A 15200-nucleotide genomic window follows, 5' to 3' on the forward strand; every position below is an offset into this window, starting at 1 on the left:
AAGCAGTCTTTGTTCCAGATCAATGCATCAGTTGATTAATAATGAGCTTGCAATTTAACTCGTGATTTGAGAGGACAAAAAAAGGTGGAGGTGATTACTGAGAGAGCCTCACTGCATTTTAATGAATGCATACATTATTTTGTTTTGGTCATGTCGTAATTGTAGACAAACATGGGTCAGATATTAACTGCAAAAATAACCACTGTCAAGCTATCTATTTAATTATCCTAAAACATATTGATATGTTGGTAACTAAACCCCAAACTCACAGTTTTGCTTCATAAGGTTTCTTTTTGAGGGACTTATAATAAACAATTAATAATGGACTTCATAAGAGGTTTTCTAATGTTGACTTTTGAGCTTTTATTCATCTTTTGTAGATAAAAAATAAACTTATCAATTACTGTAATAACAATAACACTATGCTGAGATGTATAAAACATGCAAGAGAACAAGAGAAACATCCGGCATTAACAAATATTATTTCTGTACACTAAAACAGTTATATAATAATAGTAATGTTGTGAATGTGTCCAACAGTCTAAAAACCTGAACGATAAACCTGAATTAGTAGCATAGCCTATATATTCTAGCATGGTATGAATCATTCAGGATTCTGCATGTTTGGTTTAGTGAAGCCTAATAAATCTGTGTATTTAGTTGATTTAATTTTGAGATCACACCTTTTACCTGTGACATTAAAGCTGCATTCTCCAATATTTTCATATTAACAATGAATCAAATGACAATGTGAAATGGGTCATTTATAATGATGGAACCAACAGAGGTTTATCACAGCTGTTCAGTCAGTTTTAGATATGAGTTTGTTTTTTCTTTGTTGAGAGCTTCTGAATGTGAAGAGAGAGCGAGAGAGAGAGAGAAGAGAGAAAAAAACCATATTATAACTAAACTGAACTTTATTATGGTCATATTAAGATGAATTTTGATAAAAAAGAAAGAGTGTTGGCTCAGGAGATAATAATATTATATGTTATTATAATATGCAATAAAGTAAGCGCCACATTAATTGAATTATTGTAATAGATTATTAGTAATGTAGGTTGAGTCTAATATAGCCAGCAACCACATCCAGTGCTGTGGTTACTGTAGAAACAGAGGATAATGACAGCCTCTCATTACCTCCTCTCCCTTTCAATCACTTTAAAACACACCAACTCACACTTCTGCTCTACTGAACATTACCACATGCATCAACGACACTGCGTGAGTACTTGTTTTTAACTCATTTCTATAGAAAACACAAGTGAGTTTATACTTGCAACAGGGAGCCTATTTCTTCCCTAGAGGACACACTCAAAACTACAATAACGAATCGCTTTAAAGCAAAGCGATGCAGACATTTATGTCAGACTACAAACGCTTCAAAGAAAGACGACTCCTCTTCAGAACCACTTTATTTAGTAACGGAAGTTTTGAGCCAATGAGAAAAGATTGCCATACTCTTCCGCCAATGGAAAGTTTGGATGCTCCTGCTCTCCTAGTAAACGACGACTGGATTGGATAAAACAAGGAAGGAGGCTCCGGTTGGTATAAGTGGATTTGAGGGCTTGGAAGGAAAACAAGGACGCTAGTTAACGTTATCTCGTTTTTGAAGGTATGGAATCTGCTTTTTAAAAGTTTACAGAGTGTATTTAAGATACGTACAATCATCGAAATATCATATACAGTGTATTAAGCTCGGCAAACAGCAGGTTGACAGTCAGTCACAGTCATTTGTTGGTGGTGGCAAACCTACCAACCAACCACACTAACGTTAACTAATTACCAACCCAACTAACTCACGTTAAGAGCCCCTGCTCTTTACGCTGTCGGGAGTTCAGGTAACGCAGCTAGCGGACGATAGTTAGCTCACAGTTGTCAACTCGACAGCCTCATACTCGACTGTCTTCATCTGGTGTTATTACAAGCTAGCAAATGTGAACGTTAAATGGGTAGCTGGGCTAGTTAGCTTTAGCCTGCTCCCACTGGAGATGCAAGGAGAAGAAGAGGGAGAAGGAGAAGAAGAGGAGGAGGAGGAGGGGTTGAGACTGTTGAGGCAACATGGCCAGAAAAATGAACAAAGCTGCAGTCTGACAGCCTCTTTGTGACAGTGTTTTAGTCAGGCATAATAAACACTTGACATTTCAAGCGGTGGTAGCTTTGGAGGCTTTTGCTAGCAGGCAGCTACCTCGGCGTGGACTTTCTTTCTCCCCACATGTGTCCCACTTTAAAAGGACTAACCTCTCCGACTCGGTGTCTGTCTGAGAGCTCGGCGTACAGCAGCTGTGCAGAGGCAAGAGGCTGTCAGCTCCACCGGCTCTGTGTGACTTTAACGTGTTATGTCAACGGGAACAGTAACTATTGAGGAAACTACTTTTTTAACCTTGCGCACCGGTTGCCAGTTTCTTTCAAAGTTTGCACGCAATGTCAGCTGGATTTCAAAAGACGAGGGAGATTGTTCTGTGAAGTAACACACGCGGCAGATATTTTTAGCTTTAATTAGCCCAGTTCTGTGTAAAGCAACAAGTTAGAAATATGATGCAACTGTCACATTTCAGCAGGGGGGGGTCCAGAAACGAGCTTACACCTTGTCATCAAGGTCTGTAGGAGCTTTTTACATCCAAAATAATCATGAATGCAAATATGCTCACCTTACTGGTGTTTACCACAGGCTGTAAATCAGTCAGACACTGGAGTTAAAGTATGTCAAGCACACACATGTTTGGTTTCAGGATAAACTTGAAAGATAAGTTTAGATATTTACTGAAGTCTGGTACTATTATTAAGCTTATTCAGACAGTTTAGAAACTTTTAACTTATTTGTTTCTATTTCATTGTCCAGCTCAGTTGCAAGAAAAAAAAGCATTGAGATGTGTATATATAACCGTGTCTAACTGGAAGGCAGTGTTACTTGTGATCTATAGTACAATAATAACTTTGTTGTTACCAGAATCAGAAAACTTACATGCACAACTAATTGTACAGTTCACTGAGATATATTGTATCAAGAATAGTTTGCAGACTGTAAAACATTATAAATAAGTGCTGAATCAAAACATACATGTCACAGCTTCATGTCGTGTTTCCTGGCTGATATTCAGTGTTTGTTGTTTTGAAAGAAAGACTTGTGTTGAATGTACCGTGTTTCTGTTTTTGAGGTGTGGTCTTGGCGAGGGTATGGAGCACCCTGTACACAGAGGGGAGACAATGCCCATCGTACTGCATGACAGGTAATGCACAATGTCTCCTGTTCCATTATTTCCTTGATCACTGTGAATATGTGTATTGATTCACTTTGTTTGAAGAGATTTCACTTTATGCTCACACTCCGTGCCAAAACTTCACAAGCTGTTTTTAGCAATCTCGACAAAATTCAAGGTTTTCTTTTCACTGCTCTTAATTAATAATTGCAACCGAGCTAAATAACTTTTTTATAAAAGGAAATCTTGACCCTGGATTGATGGTTGGCCGTTGTTGTATACAGTTCAGCAGTTATCGTTCCTGGTGTGAGTCGTGTCTAGGAAATAGTTTCCACCTGTAATCGGAGGAGTTAATCAGGTAATCCCTGATTGGATTGTTAGAAAGAAGCCCGTTAGGGCTGTGGTGCTCAATGACCAGGATTAAGTACCACAGCCAACAGCCTGACCAGAGTGTCACTTAAAGACATTACAGTGTTTCTGCTACATTAATTCATCTGTGGCACCTTACCACGCCTGAATGGTTTGTGCATAATGTTAGCTAATTTATCACTATTTGCCTGCCAGGAGTCATTCTGTCACTCAGACAGTTTGCATTTTTGGTATACAAATACTGAAACAGGGGTTTTCAACTGGGCACAGTGTTGGCACTGGATAACAAGCAAATGTTTTTAGGAGCTGTCCCCCTGTGCCTGTCATTAAGTCTAATTATCTAGGAGTTGAATAGCAACAAGCATGTAACAAAATGTCTGGTAGATCATGTACTTTGTTTTTAACTTTCAACAGAATATCAGCAAATAAGAAAAGCCGTCACACAATGGCCACCGAATAAAATGTTGTATGTAAAAACTCTAAGCCTTTGGTTGCTGTATAGCTCGCTGTCTTTAGTTAATAAGCAGTCTATGACTTCTAGTATGAGAGAAAATGACACATTTGACAAGTTTTTATTGACTAGGTTACAGATTAATATTAGTTTGAGGAAGCTGCAGAAAAGCCGAGAGTAAGACGAATGTAGAAGGTACAGAAACCTGTGTAATTAGCCGGGGTATGTATTTCGCATTAGGAACATCTTTGGTGTGACCTCAACAGGAACTCCTGTTACACCCTGTTGGCCATGACTGGGCGCACCCAAACACGTGAATGTCAGGAAGAAATACACTTTGCACTTATTATACGACATAATTCAAAAACCTTCTCTGTGCTTTTGGCAAAGGTTCCTTATTTCTGGGACCTAACTTTCTCCAGTAAACGGTGACTGGTGTGTTTATGTGGTAATTACTACCCAATGAGATAAAAATAGTAGTCAGTTGTAATTTTTGGAACAGTGCTCTGTTTGTTTTGAGATCCATGACAGAAGACAAAGACAAGGAACAGAGTGGAAGCATCTGTGTCACATTATGTCAATGTTGTAAATCACATGGGACCTGAAAGTCAAATATTTTCATAGTAGGATCCTCAAACATTGCTAATATATTTTGCAGTTACCGCTGACACCTTAAATGCTGCTGACAACCGACTATAAGGTTCCACAAACCTTTATAGTAGAGAAGCCAATCACAAAGATTTGCACCATTTTACTTACACTGCAGTCATGTTGGATCTATATTGTAGACACGATGCAGTGACCAGTCTTGTTGAACCGGAAAATTGCTAACCTTACAGTTACAGTTTTACAGTACAGTTACGGACCAGGTCTACATGAAAGACAACAACCAAAGTGGTGTAAGAGATTGCCATTATGCATTGTATTCAGCAGTGTACAGATGTGTCGAGCGTGAGTTTAGATAAAAGATCAGGTGACATATTTACTGAGTTTTACTGATCCTATGTTTTATTTATGTACCTTTACTGCAGGTAGTGACAAATTGTCATCGACAGACTCATCTGGGAGTTAGACCTGCATGTTGAACGACTAGAGAAAGGAGCTTGCTTGATATTTTCTGTTTGTGTGATCCAGTCTGTTGGCAAAAGAGTCTCCTTTACTGGTGAACAGAATTGTGACTGTGTGGAGGTGGATGAGACACTACACCAACTGGATGGGCAGTTATGGAACACAATTTCTACGTAAAGTACTGTAATTAATACCGGTGCAGACTGTCTGTCCACAGCATAAGCTGTTAGATACTAGACAGATATTCTGTTGGCTAGTTTAAATAAATTAACTATGGCATCAGTTGTCCCTCAGTTTATTTGTTGAGTCATATACAACATATAACCTTTGCTATTCCCAGGGGGAGAGTTCCCCAAATTCTTTTAAAATTAGGATCTTTACACTAGAAAGGCGTGCTTGTACAGGCATTATTTGAAATGGGCGTCTTTACAGGGGGTGTGAGGAGAGTAATATAGTAGAACTGAGGGTAACAGGTGTAGCGCTGAGCTCTTAGGCTTTGACAGAAGAGACGGCATGACTGCTGCCCTTGCAGTGGAAGCAAGGTCATTCTGCCATTTACAGCGTACGCTGGGAGGAGGAATAGTCGAAGCCGGAAAGTGTGATGACAAGGTTCTCATGAGGATGGAGCTGCAGGTGGTTGAAGAATGACCAAGACAGGGTCATGACCAAGATGTAAAGAGGCTTCCCCAGGGGCCTTGTAAACCAACTCTGCAGGTTTGAAAGTTTTACAAACAGCATAAGGTAGTCATTTAGGCTAATAAAGGCATAAGTTGGTTCAGGTTTTTTCAAGAGTTTGTTATAATGCCATCGGAGAGAACAACATCATGGTATGGGTTGGGTTTGCAGGACATCTGTCATATGCAGAAATTCTGACACAAGAACTGAATATCTGGACACGTATGCAGCTTTTTATACTGGAGAGGACAGAATCCAGTGGGACAGCACCTGCATGCAGCTTGTGTGGAGTGTGGATGTTCTGCTTTTAATATAGACTCTGTTACACATGCTTCAGCTATTATCCCGACCATGTGGACAGGTGGGGCAGAAAGGATGTTGCACACCAGTTGTTATGGGCTTTTACATAGTTTAAGGAGAGTGATTGCTACCTAAACATCATCAGGAGAGCTACTCTCTATACTTGACAAACATCCATGTTAAATTGATGGTTCCAGTAGAATAACATAGCAGTGTGTATTTTCACCTTTTGTCGTTGTCATATACAGGGTTAAACCAATTTGGAGTTGTGGAAGTTATTTTTCTCTGCTCGCACTATTAACACTAAAGGATCTTATGAGAAATCTACTGATATGAATTGAGAGTCAATTTACTCTGCTTGCCTAATCAAGGCAGACCAATTAAGGACAGAATAGGGAAGTGTTTTTTCAACTCAGAACGTGTAATAAGGCTACTCTCAATATACTCTAACTAATTACACTTAATTATACTACTATTGTACTAATCTGCTAAAACCCTAAATATTTTTTACACAAGAGTGGATGGAGCATCCAGGTGGCCATTGGGATTAATAAGGCACCAGTAGACCGCTTTAGAAGTAGTTGTCAGAGGATCAAATAGCTTCAGAAACCTCCTTTCCTCACACCTTTCCTCACACCTTTCCTTGCAACTTTCCTCACACCTTTCCTATGTTTTCCTATGAGACCAAGCAATGACCCTTTAGACTTGCCTGTACTCGCACACAAATTGAGTGGTGGTGGTTGGACAGCTGGTTGGACCATGGGATTAACACACAGTCCCCATTCAAGGCAGCTGCAACAGCCACTGTAGTTTAGGCCAAGCAGATGCATAGATATAAGGGTAGGTCAAGCTGTGGAGTATCTGCTCCTTGCTTGGTGAGAGTAGAATTTTTAAAGTCAGATCAGAGCTAGAGAGTGGTGTCACCTGTTGGAGAGCCCAGTAGATTTATGACTTGATACCCACTCACTGCAGGGCCTAATGATAGGTTAAAACATAATTTAACATGATTACTGGGCTTCAGTAGGGAAGCTCACCCAACGTTTGGCACATATTACTGAGAACTGTCAATTTCGTTGTATAAAAATGTATTGCATAGCTTAAAACTCGAGTACTTGAAATTGATATTGGCACTTTCTAACAGCTTGCAATAGTCATTAGGCAAATAAGGAGTGCAGGTCCACGTTTTTATTGCTTCACATTGAATGCACGAGGGCAGGCTATGGCTGGCTACACCCAAACATGCCCAGAATAATACTAATTTGTCCCACTGCCTGTTTTGTTTAGCCAAAGAACTAAAATACAGCCATGTCCAAAAATGATATGTGGATAAAGCCTACTGTATATATGAAGTAGAGGAATTTGTGAGCATGTTTTTAGAATTATCAGTTAATTCGCTTTTGTGGCTGCCCAAGTCCTAAAACCTGGAATACCATGATGACAAGACATATGGTGAAAAGATGAAAAAATATTTAATCCGTAGTATTTCACTACTACTTCCACTAGAAAAATAATGTGTCTTTGTTTTCTGCAACATAATTGATCAACGTAAAATCCACAGTTGAAAGCATAAATAATAACTGGGCATCATTGGGTAGTTGTAGTTGTTGAATTTATTTAATCATTACCACTGACTGAAATTTAATTTGGACTTCCCTAAAATCCCATTTTAAACCCTATAGCATAGCTGGTTTCAAAGTCAAGTAATATGAATTTCATAATGGTTATTCTTCTATTTTTCCTTTCATCTCCCCTCCAATTCTGCCCCGAACTGTAATCGCAACTCCTTTAACAAGGTGGCACTGTTGCTTAGCTACTGGGCTATTCACAAACCCTGAAAGGGTGATGTGAAGGCAGGGCTTCTTCCCCCTCCTACCACGAGACAACCGCGAATGCAGCAGGGCAAGGAGTTGTGGTGGATGCAATCTATTGGCTTCTCAGTGCTGCCGCTAAAGTCACAACCCTGACTGTAGCCTGCACTGCCTGTACTAGTGTATTTCTGTAGCTGCTGCCGCTGCTGCCACTGCTGCTCTCCCTCCCCCTTAAATGGTGTGGGCAGAGTGGGATGGAAGACTGCATTGGAAACCTTTTCATGGAAATGGTCTTTGCTGTTGGTGTTGCTGTAGCACCATTCTGGTGACAACAACATGCCGTTGAAATGGAAAAGCGGTTCTCCTGTCAGCTGGAAATTCCCAGTGCCAGTTCTTAAGACATCCAGGTCCTCACCCCTTTCGCCTGCCTACATGTGAGTAAGAGCTGAATAGCATTCACATTATACCATTGTGGCAACGTATATGGAGATTGATTTGTTTGCTTTTTCAGTTTTGGATTTCTTTCTGGGTTTGTATTTTTTATAAATTATTGTGACACCATTATTTTTTTTTTGTTGCAGCCCTAATTAGGCAGAATGCGATTGAGCCTTGTAGTGTGTGTCAAGAGATTTTCCTTGTCCGGCATGCATTTTATGGTTCGTTGGCAGAATTGCTTTGCTCTTGGGCAAAGGGACTCATTTTGCCGCTAGTCTGGACATGGCAGGCACCACATCCCGACTCTTGCCCTCTCCCTGTGGCTATGTTTATTTGGGAACAGGGACTCAGCAGCTCGGGAGGAGCCTGCCTTTGTCAGGATGTCTGGCGTGCCCTGGTTTAGAAGCTATTGTCATCTGCTACTGTTCAGCAGGGGGGGAAGGGTAGAATGGGAGTGCTTCTCACAGCCTCTCGCCATCCCCTCTCTTTACCCCTTTTCCCGAGCTCTGCTTAAATGGACAAGTGTCTCGTTTGACTTTTGAACAGTAACATGGCTTTGGCCTACAGAGAGTGAGAACCAAAATCTTGAGCGAGAAGTAAAATAATAGTTTTCATGACAAGCTAGGCTAGCTGATAGCCTAAAGGTAAATTCATAGGCTAACCGGGCTTACTTGGATAGACTTTTACAAAATTGGATTTAAACAGTTTCCAGTTATCCTGCAGCTTAACTTATGAGCTTAAGAGCTTAAATTTGCTAGTTTTAGCGGGATGTTTATTTTGAACTGCATCACAACAAAATAAATCTATGCTGTAACCTCAGTTTTTGCATATTTTCCTTTAAATGTACTCAGTGAAACGGATGACATCTGCAACATGGCTAATTTTAAATGTACTAAATATGTCTGTACGTTGACCATATAGCCCTTACCAAATAAACCACACGGAAGTCTTGACTAAATGGTGTCACATTGTGAGCTCTTGACATGATGAATGCTTCACTATTGACACTATTGACTAGTGTATAATATAATAGTGGTTTTAATCTTTAACCAGAGTAGTTTAGCTAGAACACCCTGCTTCACACACAGTCACACACATTGAAAACCTGGAAGCTGTCCAAGACAACCACCGTCTTCTGTTGGCTACTGAGAAGCTGCTGTGGAGCAGTTGGGGGGTTAAGGGCCTTGCTCAAGGGCACCTTACTGGCTGTAGCAATTGAGGGGCATGCACTGGTTTTTCCACTTCCCCGCCCAGATTTGAGATGGTCTGAAGATTACAAAGGTAGCCTTCCAGTTATTTTTGTTTCATTGCTAATAGTGTGGCATATGGTCTTTGGTCAAAAACATGTTTTAGTACATAATGTAATGGAATAAGTTGCAAACAGTGAACAGAAATGTTTGGTTCTTGGTGTGTGATAAAGCTACTTCAAAATAAGGCAGCACAAGTAACATCAAAGTGGGACCATAGATGGAAATATAGGAGTGATAAATATTTTTGTTTGTCATGGACCTATTTTGTCTGTAGTTCTGTATGTATTTTTGTCACTTATTAAAATACCCTGTGGTATTTCTGTAGCAACACAGCATATGTTTATACTGGTGTATATTTTTAATTTATATATAAATAGTCATAGTCACATGCTGCCATGTGCTGTACATTTCTGTATCTTATACTCAATTATACAATAGATCCTTTTTTCCACTGGTATCATTTTGGCTTACTGGCAGTTTATTTTATCATGCTGTGTCACTGTGTTAAAGTGACTTAACAACTGTATAGTATCAGTGAGTGCTGCTGGTATCTCTTCCTGCTACGGCATTAATCAAGACCCAGGCAGAGACTGTATGCACAGTGTTTACTTTATTTTCAATACTTGACATTGCAAGAAGAGGATCTTCACACCCGCATGTCAGCGTGTCTTTTTGAAGGCTGTGACATCTATCTAAATGAAAGCACAAGGACAAGATTGCATTAAGTGTACTCAAGCGGTTGCGCACAGTGCTTGCATGTCTTCATAGGAGGATGTGTGCACACGCTGGCAAGTGAAGCATATTCAAGCCTCGAGGCTCCACCTTATTCTGCCCAGTGTGGCTCTGCCCCACCAGACCACTTACTATTTTGAAACGTGTATATTGTAAGCTGTGTTTTGAAGCATGCTGATATTGGGCCCCCAATTATAGGTTACTCTGTGGTCAGGGAGAAGTCACTGTTTATAGGCCCTTTGAGTGGTGCCTCTATCCGTTTTGGATTTAGAGACATTTTAAACTTGGTATGCTGCTAGGGTAATCTTTGTATATGTATCCAAAGCAGCAGGATGATGGGGGACACAGAAGACAGAGTTTTTGGAATATCTGACATACAGACAGCTGACAGACACTGTATTAAGAATTAACATTCATTTGCACAATGTGCTTGTTGTGCCTGTTTTGAAACCACCCTAATCTATATATAGACTGGTCAACTGCCTGTGGTGCAGATGTCATGCTAGCAAGGAATGGTTAAGGTTCACTGCCATGCCATGCCGTTCAGCTCAGTAAACCTTCATTGGGTTTGTCTTTCATTCCACAAAAAGTCTTTGAAATGAATGCCATCCCTCATCTTACAGCGGTTCAGTACTAAGCACTTAATATGTGTGACTGCTGCCTTTAGTAATCACCTCTTGGAGGCGTCATGGTGAGCCAGCAGCCTTAACTGCGGCAAAGCCTGTAAGATCCTGGTCAGGGACCTTTTAGGACATATACCCCTATCATACCCCTTTTCTCTTAGACCATGTTCCTTGTCGCTGGTAACAGTCTCATTAAGGAAAAACGCTTAAAATTAAGCTCTAAGAAAATCAAAAAAGGAAGTCACATCTTGCACATTTTGACCTTCATCTTTTGCTTCAGCACATCCGAGTCTAAAAGTGATTTATCTCCTGCTGTCCATTTGTTCTACTGTTTATATTATTTTTTTCTTTGACAGAAATGCACTGTTTTTAAAAATACAGCCTTCTCTAAACATGCTGGCTGCCTAAACATGGATGAATCTAGTGTTTCGAATGTAGTTAAAGCTAGTGTGACCAGATTAAACTCCATAGGTAGAATTAAAGCTTTGAAACAGATTTTTGTGAATCTAGATGCTTCAAATGTCTCATGTGGCTGTCAAATCCTGCTGCTGCTGAATCCCCTGCACTACTGCTGTGAGAAGATTTTTGCAGCCTCTGAGGTAAATGGCCCGTTAGTTTACAGACGTTTCTTTGAAACCTATTACCAACCTAGATTAATTTGTTCCATCAATTAAACAGCTCATCTATTCTAAAATAATCAGAACAAAGTTGATTTGACAGATGACATCAAACTGAATAAGAGCTAGGTTTGCGCTGGAGGATTTTAATCTACTTTGACTTTGAACATCTACAGACAAAAGACATTTTTCATGGTTAAAAATGCATAAAACAGTGGAATTATACTCGAGGGTCTAACCACTGTGATTTATCTGTTAATTGGACCCAGTCAGGGATGATATGCCAGCAGAGATGTTAAAACCACAATGCCGTTCTTAGCTAACATACTGTATGCTCGTACTGTAAAGTGCAGCTACAGTTAGATCCCAAATTCAGTACATGAATGTATGGATAAGAGCACGTTCTTAATGAAGTAGCACACATTATTTGGAATACTTGAATGTGCAGGATATGTGTCTTTCAGGGCTATTGTCAGAATAGATGTATTGTTTGTTACTTGGTCTTATTCTTACATGTATTGGCTTTTCCATTTTGATGAAAGGCTGAGAATCAGCTGGTGGGCATGTACACACAATGCAGACACACATGGTGGTCAGCAGCTGGAAATTTCAAAATGTTAGAGAGATTTCTGGTGGGTCTTTTAATTCACCTGCACTCCCTTTGGAATGAACATTTAGTTCTTGCTGATTTGTGGCCATTTTGTACAAAACGCAAAAGCCACCCAGGGATCATTTATTTTCATTGAAAGGCCTGAGGGGGAGCACAGGCAGTCTGACTGGCACAGCATCAAGTGAGTTCAGTCAGGTTAAACTGTCATGTCTGTGCTCATCTCACACACACACACACACACCTACGCAAAGCTGAACTGTGATGAAGTTCGGCCAAGTTTCACCACACAGTTGACCAGTCAGTGGATGTCATTTTGACAAAAATAAAACCAAAACCTTATGCTCTGAAATATGATTGAACTTCCTCACTGGACTCTTCGTATCAGAGTCACCTGTGTAGATGACAGAACATGGTGTAGAGTAAGACATTACCCCTCAGAACCCCAAGTGTGACATGTAAAATGAGTAATATTGCTGTTTGCCTTGAAAAAAAATCTGTAGGGCAACTGGACAAATCTGGACAACTGTTACTGTCGAACCCTGAGAGAACAATCAGAGCTGAAAAATCTGTTATTGCAGGTTTCAACACTAGATTAGAAAGGTTGCCAAAACTCCTTTTTGAGTAGGTAATTCAGTATCCCGACCCTATCAGCGGGTCAGGTCAGAGCTACTTCACCACTTCCATCTTTTTACACTTTGCTGCTTTGCTTTTTTTCATAGAGGTGCAAGGTTTCTTCCTCTCATTCCCACCAAAGCTCCATCCCCAAAACCTTTTGCTCTGCTCGCATAGTTGCATATTGTGAATTCAGAAGTTGTAATTGGCCACACATAATTGTTGAATTAAAAATACAGTATCGCTGACCTGTATGATCATGAAAGGATCTGCAAGTAATGAGGCATCTCTGTTTAGATAGTGACAGATTAAGCCCCTTTGTATGCAAAACTATGTCTCTCTACTAATTTGAGTCCAGGCAAAATTACGCTGACACTTCTTATTCCTCATTGCTCTGACACATCTCTTGGCTTTTTGTTTAGGGTCTTGATTCATCCCTCGCTTAGCCTACATAATTAGGCTGAATTATTCCACATATCTGCAGTGACTGCACAGTTCAGTGTATTTTGTAGCTATTTCTAAAAATGCTTATGCAAACTTTCTTTGCAAATGAGTTTTATTCTGGCTGTAGTTGTCCTTTCGGTTCACACATACTCAGCTGGGTTGTGTTCCTTCTTACAGAATCCTTCAGGTTGATTAAGCATTTGGTACATGTTGACAGATTGTCTGCTCCACCCACACGCAAACACATTATGAAGCCTCTTTGGCTTGACTACTTGTGGTGCGTGTTGAAACTGTGTTTTTGAAACTTAATTTTAGGTACTCATAAATTCCCCAGCCTTTTTTTTTTGTAGCAAAAGCCTTGACCTTAAAGTGCTCTTTGATTATAAAGTGTAATTACAGACTCGTTATGCCATACAGACTGCTAAGTTTATTAGCAGTGATTGGAGCAATTATCTGGAGATCATGGATAGTTTGTCCTAGACAGATTCAACAGCAAGTACTTTCCAAATATTAGTGGGCATATTTCTTGATTCCATTTCCTTTTGCAGTTATACCTGATGAAAAATATGAAGAGACTAGCAGATGAACACGGAGACATGCCATTCACATATCTGTCACCATGTACTTTGTGACACCCTGGGTGTTTTCTCATTTTCTGTTTCCCATTTTGCAAATTTATTGTGTACTTTTGCTGAAGCACAGAAAAACATCCTCTCATAAATATTGCCATATTTCAGTGCTGTACTCCTGTTTTTCTTTGATGTTATATGACCATCTCAAACAGTTCAGTTTAAACCTACAGTTTCCGTGATATTCCTTGTTAAAATTAGAATTCCATGTGTGATTTCCAGCATTTAAAAGAGTAACTGTTGAGTCTGTGAATAGCACTTTGTAACTATCCATTCAGTTGGTTAAGCCAGAGTATTAATTAGGGACGTGCCAATTTTGATCAGAATGGGCAGAGCAAACATCATCTGTCAGACACATGGGGCACAGATGTTTGAAACGGTCTGATAAGTGACTGCTTCCTTTTTTAACTAGAACTCTATGAATGGAGGAAAAAGAGTATCTCCGCTGAATAGATTATGGCTCATTTTTGTATTTTGGTGCATTAAAAATGACTGTATTCATTATGATGATGAACACATTCACATTTTCTTATTGCAATCTATCCGCCAGATAGTCTGTTTGATGGAATAGAAGCATTATGAGAGAAGAATTTTAAGACCGCACAACTACCGACTTTTCACTGCCCTACTGCTTCTCACTGTGTGTGGTGGAGAAAGGGGAAATAAGCGCTGCACCCAATTCTCTGAAATGTTGAGAGAAATTGTATTTTTTTTCTCTCTCAGTTGTTAATTTTTCAGTTGAGTTGAAGAGAAAAAAAATTGGCGCTGCAGGGAAGCTGTAGAAGGTTAAAAAACATGCAGCTGCTAAGCATATTTGTATATTAAAATAGAATAACATTGGATACTCGTATGAGTTATCTCACGCGGTACCTTGATAGGTTTTGTGTTTTAAGGTTATTGTTGAAGTACGCTAAAAAGAAAGCCAAATATTCGTTTTAATGACATCCACAGACAACCACTGAAATACGAGGAATCCAGGTAATACTATACTGTACGTATAGTGATATATGAGTCTGTGTTCTCTGTGGTACTGATGTATTATGTTGCATTGTATTGGTACTTACATTTTTTGACAATAAAAGGCCTTTTAACACCAAGTTTTAGTGGGAAGTGCTTAATACATTTTATAAGGGTTATTATTTTCTGCATTTATACAAACAGTACTTGAGCACTACTGTGTCATTAGATGTTTAGATTCTGCCAGGAGTAGAAGCTTTATTGCATTGCCGCACTCAGTGATTGATAAGACTCTTCAGTATAGGTGTCTGTCATTGCTCTGCTTGCTAAGACAAATAGGGATTTCCCTCCGGACTCCACTCACATCACTTCAGAGGCTTCAGAAAGAAAGAAACCTTGTTTTGTTTCCATGGACCTTGT

General features: G+C 39.7%; 1 protein-coding gene across 6 annotated transcripts in view; it reads left to right on the top strand.

Moving 5' to 3' along the window:
- The first annotated feature begins 1463 nt into the window (after positions 1-1463).
- Positions 1464-15200, top strand: part of klhl13 (kelch-like family member 13) — a 34525-nt gene continuing 20788 nt past the window's right edge. The window contains exons 1-2 of one of the 6 annotated variants that reach the window (XM_035666531.1): positions 1464-1615; positions 3159-3230. In XM_035666531.1, the coding sequence (XP_035522424.1) occupies positions 3178-3230 (53 nt within the window). In that variant the 5' untranslated portion in view covers positions 1464-1615; positions 3159-3177. Of the gene's footprint in view, positions 1616-1915; positions 2600-3158; positions 3231-8034; positions 8306-15200 lie in introns of those variants that run through there. The other 5 variants (XM_035666535.1, XM_035666532.1, XM_035666536.1 and 2 more) reach the window with 5 other exon arrangements.

This window comes from Morone saxatilis, unplaced genomic scaffold, assembly GCF_004916995.1.
Source record: "Morone saxatilis isolate NCDOM2014 unplaced genomic scaffold, NCSU_SB_2.0 Contig20, whole genome shotgun sequence".
Classification (NCBI taxonomy): Eukaryota; Metazoa; Chordata; class Actinopteri; family Moronidae; genus Morone; species Morone saxatilis.